The 19,554-nt window shown below is 41.0% G+C and overlaps 1 protein-coding gene across 2 annotated transcripts in view; it reads left to right on the top strand.

The window, feature by feature from the left end:
• The window catches only part of MAP3K20 (mitogen-activated protein kinase kinase kinase 20), a 94,910-nt gene that overhangs the window by 52,729 nt on the left and 22,627 nt on the right, over positions 1–19,554 (top strand). For both annotated transcript variants that reach the window (XM_086615485.1, XM_086615484.1), the window contains exons 10-12: positions 1,651–1,757; positions 7,459–7,594; positions 18,960–19,004. In XM_086615485.1, coding sequence (XP_086471611.1) covers positions 1,651–1,757; positions 7,459–7,594; positions 18,960–19,004 — 288 coding nt within the window. The remainder of the gene's footprint in view (positions 1–1,650; positions 1,758–7,458; positions 7,595–18,959; positions 19,005–19,554) is intronic.

Genomic DNA, 19,554 nt, shown 5'->3' with positions numbered 1-19,554 from the left:
CGCACGCACTGGAATGGTTACAAGAGATGCAGCTGTAGCAACAAGAAGGGTGTGAGGGCTGTTGGAAGGTTCTCCTTCCCCAAAACTGCACCGGAGTCATCTGTCCCGATTGCTGCCAGTGATGAGTTTTGTGTCCTGTAACCCCTCGCGTGGCACACCCCCTGACCGGGGAGGTTTGGGTGCTCAGAGGGTCCGCTCAGCCATGGCAGGTCCAGCAGCATCACGCATGTAGGGGGAAGACGGCTTCCTCCCCCAGCTCCCTGCTAAACGCAGCAGGGCTCTGCTGGGTTTCCGCACTGGGACTAGACCAGCAAGTGGAAGCGCTGTGCGGCCGAACAGGCGCCTGCTGCCACGCTGCTCGGGGCGCCCAGGTTGCTGCTCCGTGGGCCAATGGCTGGGGCCAGCGTGCTCTGTTGCAAAGAAAATCTGCATAGCTCATCCAACTACCCGTTGCTGAAATCATGGAGATGGACCAAAAAACGACAGACAAAGCCTCCAGTTAGAGCTGAACAGTGCAGCATTACAGTATAAGAGAGCTCGTCTTTTTTTTTTGTTAGGCATTTGACACTTTTTCATGCTGTTTGACATTTAAAATAAAGAAATTGTCTTTCTTTTATAATGTGGAAATGACTTGGATCTTCCTGGGAGAGACACCTCAGCATTGTTCTTAATTGTTTTTGTGCTCCTAAATTAAAATGCACGTTTTAATTGCGGCATCTGTAATTTTAGCAGAAATGGTATAATTACAGGCACGATAGAGAGAGAATGTGCATCATCCCCTTATTATGTATCTACATTTGGTTTCAACCTTTTGTCTCAACCTTGTCTGGGGTCTGTCAAACAGACTAACAGAGTCAGCGCTCTTTCAAGAAACACATTTAACAGTGGCTTTTTCAGTTTTCAGTTATTATCCTACTTCATAGCTTCCTTTTGGGACTAAGGGGGAAGTAGAAAATACAGAGAAGTTTTAACTGCTCTCTGTGTCTACTGAGCACAGCGGGTGCTGGATGGAGAGCCTTGGAGCAGAAAGTTCAGTAAATGAGCCCAGGACAGAAGAGCAGGGGCACTGCTGATGTGAGCTCCGCTGGCAGGCCAGACATCCTCGTCTAGCTTCAACCTTCACTTCTTCCCCCGCTGCTCCTGGGGTAGCTAAGTGAGAGGTTTCCCTGGAAAGTCTGTCCTCTGCAAGAGGGGAACTGCAGCCAGAAACCCATTTTTGATGGGCAGCTAAATAGCTCGTTCCTACCTGTAAAATGCTTTGTGTCTAATTACCAGTTGCTAATAGGTCTTTTTGGCACTATTTTCCTTCTTAGCTTGAGGAAAACTTCAGAATTAAGAATCTTGATGGATATTGATGCTACTAATGTTGTTTAATGCTCTTATTGAGTACCAAAAGGTTTTACTGGTAAGATATATGAGACTAAGGCTTGAGTCCTGCTAGCTTATGTGACTCTTCCCAAACTGATCTTTACTTCAATGGGAAGAACAAAAAAATCCATTTACAAGTTTACAGTTCTCTTGTAGGATGCTGAGTTCAGAAAGCGACATTCCAATTTCTGTTGCTTGCAGTCTTTCAGTAGAAAAATTCCTGCAGTAATAGTTGTATATGAATGCAAATGCTGTGTTTTGTTTTGTTTTGTTTTCCTTCAGAAAAGGCCATCTTTCAAGCAGATCATTTCAATCCTGGAATCTATGTCAAATGACAGCAACCTTCCAGACCAGTGTAACTCATTCCTGCATAACAAGGCGGAGTGGAGGTAAGTTTCCTTCCTCCCAAGAGGAAATGATGTGGTTTTCCCTTGAAATTGTATGAGTCCATATTCTTTTCAGAAGTACATCAGACTCCAATGATGTATTGGTAGAAAATATCTGTGCTTGGGGTATTTTTAGAATATAACTTACCTTGTTTTTTAGGAATGCCTAGAATGTTGTGAAACTTGTATTAGGAGCCAATACACTTAGCTGTACTCTGTATTTATTATTACACTGGTTTAAGTGTCATGATATTTATGGTTTTGTGATTCACATCTTAAAACCAATTACATGTTTTCAGTTAATAGTGTGAGGGCAAGACAACTCAGGTATACATGTGTTTGATGCAATTTTCACAGAAATTGTATAGGTGTATGTTTATGTTTTAAAGAAAAGGGGCATAAAAGCATAAATTTTCAAATCAAGCCTCCATTTGTCTTTACTGGTATGTGTTCTCCCATTTTTTGTGCATTTTCTCTTTTGTACTGATTTTGTGTCCATGTATTCACCATATACCCAGGCCAGCCCTATTTTTGCATAGTGCACCAGCATCGCTTGAGCATATGGTTTTACCTACTGCTGATTGTAATTTTTATTCGTAAGTGATTATAAATGGAGATGAGATTTGAGAAAATTTTGTTACATGGCAGTTTTACAGTAAAAATTTCAGCCTATTTTCCGTATGCGCCAAAACTTAAGAAAACCCGTCCCCGAAGCTTGTTTGAGAGTTAGAAAGCTTGGTGCTTCACGGTACATCCTTCTGTTTGGAAAAGAAAATTGAGAACAGATCTGCACAGGCAGAAGACTGTTATGATCGTGCCTCAGTCTATATTAAGAAGCTCTGGCCCTGCTCCAGGTAAGCTGGGAGCAGAAACATTTACAGATTCCCTGCCTGCAGTCAGCGCAGGAATCGAAGAAACGCGGAGCGCAGGGGCGGGTGGAGGACGGGGAAGAGCACGTGGAAATGAGGCCGGTATCAAACCCAGCGTTCCAGATCTCCTCCGCAGACTTCCAAGGAAAAACAAGACGTATACTTTAAACGGGGCGAGTGGAAAAAGTGAGTCGGCGATGGGACGCTCACGCGGTCACATGGTGGGGGTATAAATAGCCTGTTCCGGGGCCGGGACCGGGACCGAGACCGGGACCGCTCCTGCCCTGACTCAGCAGCGCCGGCGGCAGCCCCGCGGCCCCGGGCACCGGCACCGGCGGCGGCGGCGGCGGCGCGCCACCTGCTGGCCGCAGCGCCCACCTGCGCCTCCCCGCCGCCGCGCCGGGGCCGGGGCCGGGGCCGGGGCCGGTCCGCGCTCCGCCGCTCGCCTGCGGACGGCGCTGGGAGGTTCCCGTCGCGCTGTGTTCGGTGTGTTTGGGCTTTCCTCTCGCCCTCAGAGAATTCGTCAGTGATGTGGTCCGTGGCGTTGCTTTTGGGATGTATCCATATGCCCTCACGTCCCCCAAATCCATATTTTAAAGCTTGGGACAAATGTCGAGTATGTAGAGTATAAAAACGTATTTCTTGGCCACTATTATTTATACAGACTCTGGACATACTGTGGTTTTGGTAGCAGACAGAATACAAGGAGGATTGGAAGAAAAAGATCCCCCACTGAGGGGTTGCTTATACATCCCTGTATAGTAAAAATATTTGTTTGAAAGACGAGCAAGTACTCAAATTCTTTTAGGAAAAACAAATAACTAGTTAAATGTTGCCAGTATAGCAAAACAAAAGCTGTGATAGTTGACATTTGGTAACATTTCTTGGAGTGTCACCCAAGTAGCCCAAGTATTTCTTGCAAATTTTATTTTGATGCACCTGAATTGTTTAGATGAGGAGTGGCTAACAAGGTGTTAATGAGGAATGATTTAGAAACAATAAGTTCTTCAGCACAATCAAGTTGCAGAAAACCTTCTTACTATGGAGACTTGTGTTAAAGGTAAATTCGGCAATTTATTTTTTTAAGAATAAATAACTCGGAGACAAGGAAATATGAGAGAAAAGATACGAATTCATGATGGGGTGTGATTTGCCTGAAAGCAAAAGTGATTTGTGAGTTAAGCTGAAATGAAAACACAAAGTGCAGAGAGAGCGCAAGTTGTGCAGGGACTGGCTCAGAAGCTGGGTGAGAGAGGTGCTCTCTTACCTGAATTCCGGTAATGGCTGCCTTCCCTGATGCCACAGCCATGTCTGCATGGACGTACTTGTGAAGACTAAGCCAAATTAACAAAGTATGCAACAAATAGGCAAGTTAAAGTAGGTGAAAGACTTATATGCATAAAGTGATCCCAAGGGATAAACTAAAACAGGCTAAGACCATTTTGGAGAACAGTTGCACAGAAGTTCAATGTGTTTTAGCTTCTGCATTGAAAAATCTTTGCTTTTCCTTGTTGGATTTTTTTTTTTTTTTTGTAATATTTTTTTATCCCATAGTGATTTGCAAAGACGTAGTTGAACCAGCAATAGGGAAAGAATGAGCTGTGTTACCAAGAAATAGGAAATTTAATGAAGCCATGCTATCGGAGCCCTGGAGAAGGGTGGGCTTGGGAAAAGCGAAGGTTATGCTTGTTCCTTTGAGGGACCTCCAAATCAGTGATTCAGTCAACTGCACTTTCACAGGGATGCTGCAGTTATCAAAGCCAATCAAAACTCAGATAAGCTCTATTACTTTTTTTCCTGCTCTTAAAAAAAGGCAAAGTGAGGTTGTTTTTTTAGAGAAGTGCAAAAAATGCATTTGTAACAGTGAGTAACCAGCGTTCAACATCACTGGCAGGCATGAAAACTGAGAGTGGGCTGAGTCTGTATGTGACTGACAGAGAGAAGATAAATGGCACTTGACCTATCTTTAATGTGGTCTTATTTGCAACGTTTACTGTTCTTGATGTTTATATTAATAGTACATTTTAATCTGCCTGTTCTATCATTTCCTTAAAATAATTCAGCATCTTATTTCCTAACTTTTTTACCCTTCACATTTTTATTTTTTAATCAAATAGGCGCACTGTCTTACGACTAAGTTGCACAGGTCTGCCTTATGTTTAAGTTCATATTCTGTGATCTTCCTGGAGCTCTTTCTCAAGTCACTTTTATTACAGTAGGAAAAAAATTACTGTTGAAGTAATGATGTTCCAAGTCAGTGAGAGATCACATTTGTCTGCATTTAGTCATATATGCTAACTGTGTTTCTGCTTCCATCCTCTCCCCGTGAGTGGCTGTTCTAATGATTAAAATAGTCTATTAGTGATACTTATATTAGTGTATCCGTAGCAATTCAAGACGTATAAACAAATGCCAGTCATTGTTTTTAATCTGTGGCTATTTATTGTTATATTTTCTAATAACATAGTATACGTTCTTCAGTGTCACAGAGCGAGATTATTCTAGAAAAGCCAGTAAACTCAGACTGCAAAGCTGCAGAAGCAAACAAATCCACATGCCCTACCATGTATAATGTTTCAAGCTGCTTCATTTATGAAGTAAGACTCATTAACTGAGTAATGTACGGTAGCTTTCTCTTTAATTACACAGTTTTATTATACAGTGGAATTATTTTTCAGAATACAACTGTTTTCGTAGACTGACCTTTTATTATAAGAGAAGTTTCTGTCTAATGAAGAGAGATAATTACAGCACAAAATAGACTTTTGACATATAGAAAGCTATTGTTACTGGGACTTTCCTAATGCAGAATGTTATTTAAAAGAGAACTTAATTTACGTATTTACATATTTTAAAAATTAATAGAGTTGCATGTAAGTAGCAGTGACAAACTAAGAAAAGCAGCACTTGCAACTATCCTCCTATTACTCTATAGTTCCCACAGTGCATCGTAAATGTTGCATCTGACAGGAATTGTTTATGATAGGGAAGTGAATGTTTGGAGAGGAGTCCCTGACTTTCTGTCCAGTGCTTTTTAGTTTTATTCCTTTATTACCTCTTTATTAGGATGTGTGACCACTTTCCACCTAGCACAGAGCTCAGCCTTGACCTTTGCATGCCTAAATACAGGAGAGAATTTTTCTTGAAATCTGAAGCATAGTAATTGTGAGGGGCATTTGTTCTGACCACCACATTGAACAGCTCACTCAGCAGGATTTAAGTGTGATAAATGCTCTTGCCCCGGGTGGCTGATTTTTGCAGTGGAATTAAGCCTGGTGGTAGAGTTTGCAGTAGAGTTTTCTAGTTATTCTAGCTCTGAATCTAGTCACTGTACTTTGTAAGCATTACCGTCTGACAGAGATGTCTAATTGAAATAAGAAATCTATAAGATTTAGAATATTTAAATTATTTTGTTTACTTAAATAGGCTATTTGGGTATGCATTTTCCTACATTGAGAGCTTCAACTCCTTTAGGTTAATACCGGAGAAGATCTTAATCATTCTATGCTAGGACAGGAAATTTACAGGAAGAAATAATTCTTTTTTTTTTTTTTCTCTCCCAGAAATAAAAATGACAACTAACTCTGTTAGTCCGTTCATTTCCTTTTTGAAAACATCAGAAGGAGCAGATTTTGTTTGCGTTGTGTTTATGAAGGGAAAACATTGTGAAAGTTTGAGCCGAAGATTTGGCATTGCAGACACCCAATAGCTATCTGTCTTCACAGCTTTGTTTAGGATCTCTGTCTCCTTAGGAGCTTGCTCTCTCTAGCTGAAGAATGAAATGCTGTGATTGACTATGCCCACAGCATGAATAGGAAACGGTTGAAGTCACAGTCAGGACACAGGTGACAGGCAGTGCACAGTCTCCCAGTCAGTCACAGAAATGGTTTGTTAAATGCAAATACAACCTCTGATACAAACTGGAGGTTTTTCTTTGGTTAACCCACAAGCAAAAAATGTGGCTGAATTTAGTGACAGAATTATTTTTATGTACCTTTTAGTGTACACCCATGCATTTGTAGTGCAAAACTTGTTACTCTCTGTTCCAAGAGCAGTTCAGTTCATGTGTTTAAAAGATACTATCCATCAGAAAGCACATCAAAGGAAGCTACTTTGTTAAGGGATGAGGTACATGCAAGGCAACCCAATAAAGATGGTATCTGAAGCTGCTTAGACTACTGCCTTCAATTCCTGCCTTTCTTATTTTTCACACCTTTGCATGTCTGGTGAGAAGCAGAGAAAAGTAAACCAAATTCTTTTATTAACTGTTCCTAACTTGAGAAGCTTGTATTTGTAACCATTTGTAGGGCTGGGTCATGTAGTGATTTGTATTCTTGCTCTTACATCTTCACCTAGAGAAACAGGAAGGTAGGTGGGACAAACAACCCAGTGCTGCTTCTGCATATTTTGAGTCCAAATAATATTTATAGGCAAGTTACAAACCCAGGCAAATGGGCTTCTTAGACTGTCCATATTGTGTTGCTAATGATTGTCCCGTTACCAGGTCCTAATGCAGTTTCTCTATGGATAAGATCATGTTTCATGATGTTGAGGGAAAAGACAACATTTTAGTTTTTAAAATGTTGTTATTATATGGCATTTACTCTTTTAAATGTTATTTTTCTTCAACTGAAGGTATTATGGTTATTCTCAAGTGTAAGCATTGTCAGTTGTTCTTAAAGCTCTGAAAGGCTTTGCATTTGGTAATTAAATGAACTGCTTGAGTTAGTGTTGTACTTTTCAGCCTTTCACATTTAATTAACATTCAAGTGGGAATTATGAACAATTTATATCTGTCAGAAAAAGACGAGACGTAACAAATTGTCTCCATGCAGATGTGAAATTGAGGCAACCTTAGAGAGACTAAAGAAACTGGAGCGTGATCTGAGCTTTAAAGAGCAGGAACTAAAGGAACGGGAGCGACGTTTGAAGATGTGGGAGCAGAAGTTAACCGAACAGTCCAATACTCCTGTAAGTAGACAACAATTCAACCTTTCATCTTACTTCAGAAAGTATTTGGAGCTTTGTCTGTGTAAATCTAAAGACATACCAAGAAAATAGTGCCCCTGTTTTCTTTAGATGTTCCTTTGGGCCAATTAAAGTCTATTTTATTACATCACTGCCAATAACTATACTATTTTTTAAAATTTCATCTAATACATTAGATATCAGATATTGCTGATAGTTCATATAATGTCGTGGGCACTTCAGTAGTTTCCCATTGATTTAATTACAGTTCTCAGCTTTAAAAGTTTATTGCATTCAATAAATTAATTTTTCAACTAGAAAGTTGTTGACTTTAATGGATGCAGGATTAATCATTTGTTTCTTACAGGAGAAGGTCTGAGAAACCTATGTAGATTTTTTTTTTTTTATTCTGTTCTTTTCTTTGAGATGAAGCAAATTTCCATTCTGTAAAAAAAAAGGGGTCAAAATTTGAAATGTTAATTTAGGGCTTTGTTCATAATTACAGTTAACATACTTGTACTGGCTAGTAATTTGCTGTTAGGATTGCCACATTTCTATTAATAAGTTGAACAAAAAAACTTCCTTGGATTATCTTGAATTTTTTAACGAAATACGATGTTCTTGACTACTGATTGGCACAGGAAGGACCACAGGGTTAGTGCATGGCTAGACAAATTACAACACAATTGTTGTTACAAAAAATACCACATTACATACTTGTTTTTAAAGCACTAGCAAATACCAAGTTGAGATTGCAGTAGCAAATGATTTTTTTTTTTTAATGGACAATTTTATCTTACTTATAACCTTGATTCCAGCCAGACCCATTTACATACAACTTGGTTTTAAGGCACAGCTTATTGTTATTGTTTGAAGGAAGTTGCATTCATGTTCCAGCTGTGAACACGCAGTAATGAAATCATGAAGAATGAATGTTTCCTTATGTGCAGATACTGTATGTCCTCAGTAGATATCTGTATGCCTGCTTCAACGCTTGCAAACTTCCTGTAACTGAGCTGTGGGCCATCATCTATCCTGAGCACAGCATGAGACGCAGCCTTAATGAGCAAATCTTTTCACGAGCAAGGCCCTAGGGTTTTTTATGCTGTACTTGCTTATGACTTCTACTTTTCACTTAGAGCTGGCATTGCTGAAAGAATAAAGCATTGTGCTAAGGCCTATTGTGCTAAGCATGAACTATCTTACTATCTTTCTGCATAACATTAACCCAACTCTCCTATTGCATTTAAATGCAATTTCTTCTAGTAGAGGAATACAGGTTTGTTTTTTCCGTAGATCTTTAGTGAACTGTTACGTGGAACAGCTTTAAAAAAGCCTTTTTCTTGGAAAAAATTGACGTACTGGCAAAAATTTGCTTGTTCAAGCAGTTTTGGTTTTTTTCATAGTAAATTAAGTTCTGCAAGGTACTGGTTAGGAATACAACTGTATTTTAAATTCATGGCTGTAAATCATCTGCAGAATATCCCTGGGAATTCTGTTTGCAAGCTGTAATGCTTGGAGTCGAGCATCTCCCTCCGTCCCTTCGTTCAGGGTATGTCTGCTCAGCAGTATCAAACTGGAGTATTGCAACAGGGAGGTGCACTGCTCCTTTTTAAGCTATCTTGGCTGTGAAAATGGTAGTAAAGTGATGGCAACCAGAGCTAGTAATACAGCTTAGGGTACCTACTTGGCTTATATCTGGTTCTTAACCAACACTAGGCCTTGTTGTGTCTTAGCTGGTGCTGTCAGCCCTGCTCTGTGCTCTGCAGTCGCTTCTTCATTTCGCTCTGCAGCAAAAACCAGAGGCCAGCAGATACTATTAAAAGTGGTGTGCAGGAGAAGAAACTCAAACCAAGTGAAAGGAGTACAGGGAAGCTGTCTCTGCCACTTGATCCTCCAGTGTTTTAGGATTGGTAGAAGCTTCATCCTGCATGGTAGGTAGCTATAAGTGGCAGGCTGCTCCTACTCCAGAGAGTAAAGTATAGCTTTACACAGATCAGCATGAGAGAAGGATGAGGCCCATCTTTAGAAACACTTAGGTGAAAGTAGTATTTCTCCCTGCTCTTGTTTTGCCTGTTTTCTGCTGTGTTGTATACAACAGACACCTTTGAGTCTGGTCTCTGCAAATTCCCTTTGTGCAGATCTCCAAGAGCCTCTTGCACAAGGGAATCTGGAGCCTTTTGGAGGAGTAAAATATATCCACAGCTGCAGTGAAATGGGAGACTTCTTTTGAAAGAGGACTAGACTTTAAGAAGGGAGTGTATGTAGCTATTTAGAGGAAGACAGTGAGCAAGACATGAAATCCAGGTAGTCACCTGTGATGCTGTGCAACTGCAGGTGGTCATTTAAGAACAGTGGCTTGTACAGAGACTGGGGATCCCAGCCACCTGCAAAAGTCTTTTCATGATAGTTATCCTATGCAATGCAACACCAAAGGCAGGTGCTGTTGCACAGATCTCTTAAGTTCTCCAGATAACGAGATGGCAAAATACGAAGGAAGTAAGGTGATTATAACTTGCAAAATGAGCCACAGTTATGGCCCAGTCACAGGTTACCCACTGCCAGGCATTGCACAAACACTGATCCAGGAACGTGGTTTAGAGGAAAGCTGTTCTGCAGCTTGGACGATTTTTGTAGGGAGTTCTTCCTGTATGTCAGGGGATGCTTTTGCATGGATCTAAAATGACTAAAACTCCTATAGCTGACAGAAAAACTACCTGGCACTGAATTGTGTGTGCTGGGCATCTTGTTTCTGTGGCTAGATCTTGTTTTTAAAGTGTTCCTTCTCTTTATCAGTAGGAGCTTTTGGTGTCCTTGATCTGTGTAGCACTCTGGTGATGGTGTAGTTGTTTTTTTCTTGTACAGCCAGGTGTACAGAAGCTTAGCTGCAGGTTCTTTTGTCACTTAGTCATAGGATTCATGAAGAGTATTTAGGGCACCCCATCTCCCCAACTTCTTAATTTTATTTTCGTTTCTGAAACCATGATCAGTAACTTTTGTTAACCACAGTGCAAATAGCCTGTTTAAGTAGGGAAAACTTGAGAGGAACAAAAGACAGATATTGTCGTTTTTAATGCTAGACAGTATGTCAATGTAAGTGGTTTTGTCAAGAAACAGGCCCTCTCTGAGCAGCCTGGCCATGAAGCCTCCTGTGTTACAGACCAGGGCATCACTATTATCACCCATGTAACTTGTTGTGACCAAGTGCCCTTGATTCTTCAGTCAGTTTTCTGATTAGGTTAAAAAAGATGTGGAAAACCATGAATTTTGGGCAGGTTGTTTTGCAAACAGCTTTGGAAAGAAAGACCAGTTCGGGTGTTCACACACAGCTCCTTTGCTGTTGCTTTAGTAGGTAGTTTAATTTGGGATGAAACTCCTGAGTTTTTACTCCCTGTGGAGAACAGGCAAGCATGTCAGAGAGGTTACTAGCCCAGCCACTCTGAAGAGGCATGAATCATTATTTCGCTGCAGAGGGCATGTTTCATTTGTTATTCCAGACAGACTGGGTCAGGAAAACACCATTATCTGTAGGTGAAGATTATATCAGTAGAGATTTAATATGATGTACAACCAAATGGCAGATACCTAATAAGATCACTTGAAAATAAAAGAAAAGGCAACCAAGCTGAAGAAGCTGACCAGCCGACCAAACAGCCCCTCTCACCCTGCCTGCTCCTCCTTGAGACAGCTTCCAGAAGCAAGGTGCTGGTGCGGGCTGGAGGCTGGTTCCCGTGTCCTTTGCATTGGTGAGAGGCTTGTTTCTGATTGTGGCCGTTGCAGCGTGACACCTTCCTCTCCTTTTGGAGCGTATGCTCAAAACCAGTCTTTGCACAAATAATACTGCTACTATCATTTCTGATACTTAGAAGGCTGCTACTTCTGCACCAAACTTTGGGAGCTTGTTTGGGTTCTCTGATCTTAATGTGATTTATTCTTCAATCCTGAAAGGTTCAATTAAGCAACTCACTCAGACTTCTGTTGTACCCACATTGCCTTGGGAGCCAGGCCACCTGGCTGGGGAATGTCACATTCTGTTTTACCCTGTACAAAATGAAGGACTGAAGAGTTTGAACCTTCTTTTGCCATGAAAGCTCTGCTACCTGTGGTTCTTGCCATGCGACTCAGTGATTTTGCACTTTTTTTTAAGAACAATGACCCCAGAATGAAGCTGTCTGATTTAATGAATTCTTACTTGATCTCCATGTTAAGATTCACTAATCGTTGTGCTTTCTGTTAATTGCCAACTAATCTGGTGGTGTCTTTTTCTTCGATATTTAAATTGGTTCTAACTTTCACTTTTGCTCTGTCCTTTCCTTCTTTAAATAGTTTTTCTTACCTCTTGCTGCAAGAATGTCTGAGGAGTCTTACTTTGAATCTAAAACAGAGGAGTCAAACAGTGCAGAGATGTCATGTCAGATCACAGCAACAAGTAACGGGGAGGTAGCTGGCATGAACCAAAGTCTGAAGGCCTTGATGATGACGGGCTTTGGGGATATCTTCTCTCTGAACCAAGCAGGATCTGTCCTGCATTCTGGAATGCAGATAAACATGCAAGCCAAAAGAATTCTTCTAAAACCACCTCTATGAGAAAAGGAAAGAAAATCAACATGGCTTTGGGTTTCAGTGAATTCGACTGGTCAGATGACGATGATGATGATGATGATTATTTTGATGACACAGATGATAGCAGTGAATGAAATCCGTTACAGAATTAACCCTGAAATTGATTTTAGCAAAGCAAAGCAAAACAATAAAGTTTTAGAAGAAGAATCCTGTCAATTTGGTCTGTTTAAATCCTGTAAAAGAAAAAAAAAAAAAAGCGAGATGTTTTCCAGGCTGAGCATGTTTGTGTGTAGAAAGACATGTTGTTTCTGTTTAGGTTGTGCTGACTTATTTCTTTTTTGATGAAATTTGGAACTAAACTTTCCAAACTGATTGAGATTATTATTATTTTAAGAACCATGATTATATCTATAATTCTTGGTGCCTGATTACAGAAACTATGGCTTGATAAACTTAAGATCTGAAAACACTGGGGGAAATTTCAATGCCTTTAGTGCCATTAATGTACTTCACATTTTACTTTTGTATTTTTTGTCATTTCCCTTACCCCTTTAATTGTCAATCATATGAATATACTTGTACTTCCAGATTTGCTTTTCTTTATAATCCATTCTTTCTTACCTTTGCAGTGAAGGGGTTTGCTGTGTTTCTAATTTAAAGCCTTTTTCAAGGTGGCATTGTGGAAAGTCACAAATACGTTTCTAGGAAGAGAGAAGCTTGGTTGAGCGAAAGAGAGGGGTTAGTTGGATACTAGTTAGTTTAAAAACTGAATAGCAGCAGAATCTAGATAATCCCTGTTAGCAGATGATTTGTATAAATGTTCTTTTTTCCCTTCACGTGTATATGCATGTGTGTATAATTCACTCTAGCAAAGCAAACTGCAATCAGACCTCTGCATCTATTATCAGATACTGTGATCTAGAAGCTAATTTTCAGTTATGTTGATGTAAATCCAGGAAGCCTCATTAACTTTGATGGACTTATTCTTGTACCTGAGAGCAAAAATTGGTTTTAGTAAATTTTGGTTCTGTTGTGTCTCCTAAACCGTGTGTGCCACCCTTACAAAAGGACAAAGAGAAGCCACAATGACATTTCAGCTTGGGCCCTGCTGCTGTGGCTTATGGGAGGCTGTCTGTGATGGCGGTAACGTGAAGAATATTTACTAGTCTCTGCATACCTGTTTTTTGCAGCTAAATCACTTTTAAAGTATTGCCACTGCTTTTATGACCTACCGTAAAACTCAGTGTGTAACAGGCTGCTGCAATAATTGCCTGCCAGGCACTTATGTTGAGAGCAGCAAGTACGTTTCTCTTGATGACCCCTTTAGTGGTGATGCAGAAGGAGGGAGGGAAACCAGTGCAAACACAAATGCAGGTTAGAAAGCAAGATGATGTAAAATATTTGCCCAAGGAAGAAGGGCAGCATTTCAAAAGAAAAACGTTACTGTTTAGTTCAGCTGTAGTGGGAACAAGCCATCAAAATTCCATTCTCAATTACTGGAGGGGTTTCTTTTATGAAAACTTCTGTTTTTGAGTGGCTTCTTTAATTATAGGCTTGCCTGTTACACAGCTCTAACCTACGTATTATGGTGAGTGTTTTTGTAGATAGCTTAGAGAAAAATGGATACATTAGATAACAGCAGGCCTGAAATCACTACATGTTCACTCAAGAAAAGAGAAAGTTCTTTGAAGGAGTTTTTCTAGAGTGACGAGTGGGCACCCCTTCGGGTTGTGAGAGAGAATTGTTTTATCCTTAAGCGTCCGCACTGGTCTGGTAACCTGCAAGGCAGTGAGTGCTGCGCTTCGAGCTAGCCTACTCCACTCAGTTTGCACAGGATTAGACCCTCCAAGATGCTGAATTTCTGGAGGATGTCATTCCACCTTCTTCCTAACAGTTGCAAATCCATTGGCTTGAAGTTAACCTTGTATCAGGAAGCTTTTCTCATGACAGAGTTGTAATTTAAATGATGTAATAAATTTATGAAGTATCCCAAGGAGGAGCTTGCTCCTTCGGCATAGCTAGGGTTGTCTTCTTAGGTCCATCAAAGCAACTTGATTTTAGGGAGAAAAAGGGACCTCGAAGGGCAAACAATTAAATGGAAATAAGAGCAAATAGGCTGCTTCCAGTGCAGATTCGTACTATTTTTGTAAGCTTAAGTCTGCTAACACCCACAGCAATGATGCTATTTTTGTAACTGCCACTTTGCACCCAGGAAAATTTGATGGATTTGTGTAATCTAATATGTGCACTTTAGATCTTCAGATGTGTGTCATTGTGCATAAATTACTGTACCACATAAGCAGTGTAGGGTTGTACAGCTTTAACTGAAAATGAAATTTGGTTCAGTACGTTTACTATTTAAAAAAAAAAAAAAAAATCTGTCACTAGCATTGAAGTTTTGCACTTTTTTAGCATCTGACAATGTCAGGGCGCTTCATGCACATTTATGTTTGCATAGGTTTTAACTGAATTTGTAAATCCACTCCTTAATCTTTACAGAAGTAAAAATAGTCCTTAAGTAGTATGACATAGGGTTTCATAGTTGCAAAATCACAAGATTTAAGTTTGTCTTCAAGGTTTTGTGCTGACCCAGGCATGTAACTTATTTCAGCAAACCATAATCAAAATTTGGTAGCGTGTTCATAGGAATTTCTAGTAGTTCCAGTATTTTTTAATGAAACAAAGATGGATTTTTGTTCCCCTTCCCCTTTCTTTCCTCATACATTATGTGTCAAAGCAAATTAAACTATATTAAGGAAGAATTTAAACTCTTGTAAAACTTACTTGTGTGTTCAAAGTAGCAAAGGTGGAATTGTAGAGAAGGTGATTACTTACCACAAACTCATCTGATGCAGTTCCCTTGAGATAGTGTTTTACTTAGGATATTGGCTATATTTATGAAAAAATAATGATATCGATTGCATTTTTACTTTCCTGCGATGACTTTTATACCAGATGTCTCCAGTTTACAAGCCAAAAATTATATGCGAGAATCAAGCTGTGTTGTTTCTGCCTCTGATACGCTTCTGACTAGAGAAAGGTTTTCAAAGTGGCTCTGGTGGGCAGCTAGGTTGGTTGGAGGAGGTCAAAGTATTTCATCTTCCACACATGATTTTGCTCTGCAGTGGAACCCAGTCTGTTTCCTACCTGTGTCATCGCCAGGGTATATAGATCTCCATAACAGTCCACAGCCACATAGTATGTCAGTTTATGAAAGCATTAACTCAACCCAGAAGGTGTTTCTCTGGCTGCTCTGGGCTGTGAGCAAAGCCTGTGCCTTGTACATCTCTCAGCTTACTAGTCCCCACCAGGCCTTTTGGGATCCCAGTTTTCTCTACCTTCCATAAACCCTGAAGGTATCTGCAGTAAAATAACATTGCTGCATTTGACGGCGGGGAAAGGTAAGAACCAGGCCTGAACTTCCTGTTTTTACCAGGCCATTGTATTGCCAATGTTGACATAGATGGGTCTATGGCCCGAGAGAGGAATGGTGAGGATCAATCAGCTTTTGGCTTGCTTAAGGTACAGGGTGAGCTGGGACTAAGACAGGACGTCCAACTCACTTTCTTTTCCTTCAGCAGTGGGGAAACAATGCAAGCACGAATTAAGGGAGGAAGACTTTTGATCTAGTCATTTTTGTGACATTCGTACCACTAATTCCTTGGAGTAGCAAGTGTCCTAAGGTACGATGTGTAGGTGTGCTGCATCCCCAGCCAGTTGTGTGCTGTCTGACATGGAACTTGTCCCTTCTAGATGGGAAGGCTTCCAGGAGGTGAGGGCTGGCACAGCTTCTTGTCACACAGTCATGTTCTTGACTTGTCATTTGTTTATCGTTCCAGCAGTTTTGTTAGATGTTGTTTCCCTTTGCTTCTGGGTTTTAAAGTGATTATTGTGAGTTAAATATTTGATGCAATAATGATTTATATTGCTATCTGCAGTAAATCCATAGTGTGCATATAGCTGTTAAGTATTCAGCAGCGTTACTGTGTCTTTAATACTGTAGTTCCTTTTTTCTGTAATCAGGCAGCTTTTACAGGTTTTTAATAAGACCTCTAGCTTGACAGCGGTTTTAACTACAGTCCTAGGTAGAATGTTCAGGTAGAAAAACAAGTCCATTTAGTAATTTTCACAGCCCTTAAAATGCACTAGTAGGAATCTGAGGAGAGACCTTTCCCTTTTCCCTCAGACTTCGACTTAGTGTACACTGTAAAATCTGCACAGAGATTTCTGATGTGTGAGAATTTAATTTTAAAACTGTAGAACCAACAACCTTCTTTAAACATTTTATATTGTGTGCTAGATACTCATATGCCTTTTAAAGTCAGATATAGTCCACTGCATTTCTTGCTTTTGCACTACTGAAAAGGTTTTTTACTGAATACTAGAAGGCAATGCTACTTACACTTCAAGAGTGAACTGATGAAATTTGAATAGAAAGTATTTTCACAGTGTTAGAAAACTTCATTCTCCCTTCTGAAAAAAAACAATGCTAAGCGCAATGCCTGTGCCAAAACTCTTGTGCTGTAAACTGAGTATTTATCATTTGTGTGGAACATGTGATGTTACACCTCTGTGTGGTAAAACCTTGCAGCGTCAATTATTCTCTTTATTGCACTTGACATATCATGTCTTGTTTTATTCACACTGTGGATTTGATTTTCCAGTGTAAAACCAAAGCAAGCAAACAAAAAGAAATCATGCAATGTATTCAATTTCCTCAATTGGTGTCATAAACTTTCTTTTGATGTGAACTTTTTCCTTTGCTTCTCTTTGTTCCAAACTTCTATTTTGCAATAAACATTTTGACAGTAAATTTTATGCATTTGTGTCCCTGTGTAAAATGCTGGTGTTTCAAGAGGTTCCTTATTGTCTGCTGGTTTAAGTCACTTTTGTATTACTGTGTGACATTTCTCCTTCATTCCTCCATCTTTTTGTTAAAAATAATGAAATAACAAAGAACACATTCTTCCACGGGTTGTATTTAAACATGGGGAAAGCTGAAAAAATCCTTTGTGCAACTAGGAATGCAATACTGGACTTCTGCGGTAAATTATTTAGTTGTGCAAATTACTGTACCAGGCTTCTCCCACAGCACCAGCTGGTTTGACTATAAGTACCTACAAAAGGCACAACCCACTGCCTTCCTAAGGATGTTTATGATTGCCACATGCCCTCTTTTGGGCTCAGGTGTTACCCCCAGCACTACTTTTGCCCCACAGCATCCTGCCCAGGCTGCAGGTAACTGTTAGCGTAGGGAACACCTGACTTAACAGCAGGTAGGTTGAGAATATTGGCTGGAAGTATGGTGTAGTAGAGAGAAAAAATCAGGAAGGTCTCTTTTTGTCTGGCAAGCGCGCCTTCCCATCTGCCACTTCACCCTGATGCCTTTGGCTCAGTCCCCTTTGGGGAAGCAGTGGTCAAAGGGATGAGTTTGAGGGTCCCTTAGGTCCTCCTTGCAGAGGTGGGTTCAGCTGGTCTCATGGATGGTTTGTGCCCAGCAAGGTTTGGCTGAGACATTGGTGGAGGAGGAGGAAGGTCTGAAGAGTCATCAAAGTGGGGTGGGCAGCAAAAAGTCATAGATACGGAGGCAGAATTCAACAGGTGTTGGGCAGTCACAAGACCATCAATGGGAGTTTCACGTGGATGCTGCAAAGGCTGGAAGTTGTGGGTGGATTTCACTAGACCCTGGCCTCATGCCTGGAGAGCCAGGGAAGTGCTGGGTCTGGCACACGTGGGCAACTCTGCCCTGGGGTTGGGTGCTGGAGGCAGGCAGGGGTGAGTGCCTGTGGGGCAGGGGATTATGCTTGGCCTGCGGGTGGGCACTGGAGAGCTGGTGGTTGGCAGGGCTCTCTGGAGGAGGTAACAAAGCCTTGGGGGCTGGTGGGTAACCGAGCTGTGTCTCTCATAAGTCAAGGTTATGTACGTCAAATAAGTTTGCGACTATATGATGGTATTGAGCCTTTGGAGGACACAGTCCAAATACACACGTACCAATTAATGTTAACCCTTTAGCTGGATAAAAATACCAAGCAGGTGCAGCTTGGGATGCCCACCATATGTTTGAATGAGTAAAATGGCAATCAGTATTACAGTGACATCTTCTCCTGTCAGTTTTCAAATCATGCCAGAATTTCACATTACACAGCCATCCTCCTGTGCGTCCTCTGTGGTTTCTTTGTGCTTCAAGAGCTGATGCCGTCTCACATAGGACAAAGTGTGCCATGCGTGGGCAGCAGCGCTGGAGGGGGCCAGGCTCCACCAGCCTCAGGGCAGCAGTTACAAGGTGTTGGCATAAACCAACAGAGACTTGTCCACACAGGAAGACTAGCCACAGTGGCCTGACCCCAAATCCTGCTTTCACTGCTGTCTAGTGACAGTTTTCCTTCCTTTTGCAGAAAATACCCATCATTCAGGAGACAGTCGTAATCACAGCATTATTTTCACTGCAGAAATCAGGTGGTACCAAAGCCATAGAAAACGCCAAAGCCTTCCCATAGTGTCAGAGCTGAGAGAGGCAGCTAGGGAATCCCTCACCATCGGACAGTTTGCTTTTGCTTCCTAAATTGTTTCTGTCAGAGATCTGCTGATAATTTTATCTACATAAAGCAATGGGATCATTTTAGCACTGCCACAGTACTGTTGGAGCCAGCCCGTGGTCAGCGTATCGGTATGAGAGTTGCAACCTAAAGTCCTGCTCTTTGCAGGGGAAAAGGAACCAAATAAAATGGGCCACCAGAGTAAAATTTGGTTGGAGGGGAGAAAAACGGTCAGACGATTTTCTTTTCAATTCGTATCTCTCATACAGTTGCTGCCCTCCTTTGATATTTGTGCATGGACCGAAGAAGATGTGGTGAGTATTTTGTGTTAACGTGGCCAGCGTTGTGCTGCTGGAGCTCTTAACAAATTACAGTGGGTATGGAGGGAGGGAAAGCCGGATCGGAACGTCTAGGTGAGATTTTACTGCTGTTTGGTTGGTGAAACTTATGTCCCAGAAAGGCTTTAAAATGTCCACGAGTAAATTAAGGACTCGAGTGACCTTCATAAAACAGCTGCATCCTCCGATGTCCAGAAAACAATTTGTGCTGGGAGCCAGGAGGGCATTCCTGAGCGATGATTTAAGGAATGTGGAAGTGCCCCAAGACCTGTCTAAGCAAGACCTGTCCTGGACAGGACAAAAGAGGTTCGAAGGTTTTATCTCACTGTGTGCCACCAGGATGGCAAGTAACTGAGAGAAAGTTAAGGGGTTTTTAGGGGGTGTGGAGTCTCTCTTTCATGTAAAATAATGACATTGAGTCTTTCTTACCCTTTTATTCAGTTAAAAGGCTAAATAAGAAACATCAATGATTTATCTCTCACATAGTGATGTGTCATAATGATTTTAATGTCCCATCTAGCACGCT

Source organism: Tauraco erythrolophus, chromosome 8 (genome assembly GCF_009769465.1).
Source record: "Tauraco erythrolophus isolate bTauEry1 chromosome 8, bTauEry1.pri, whole genome shotgun sequence".
In the NCBI taxonomy this organism is placed as follows: domain Eukaryota; kingdom Metazoa; phylum Chordata; class Aves; order Musophagiformes; family Musophagidae; genus Tauraco; species Tauraco erythrolophus.
This window is presented reverse-complemented; position numbering and strand designations above follow the sequence as displayed.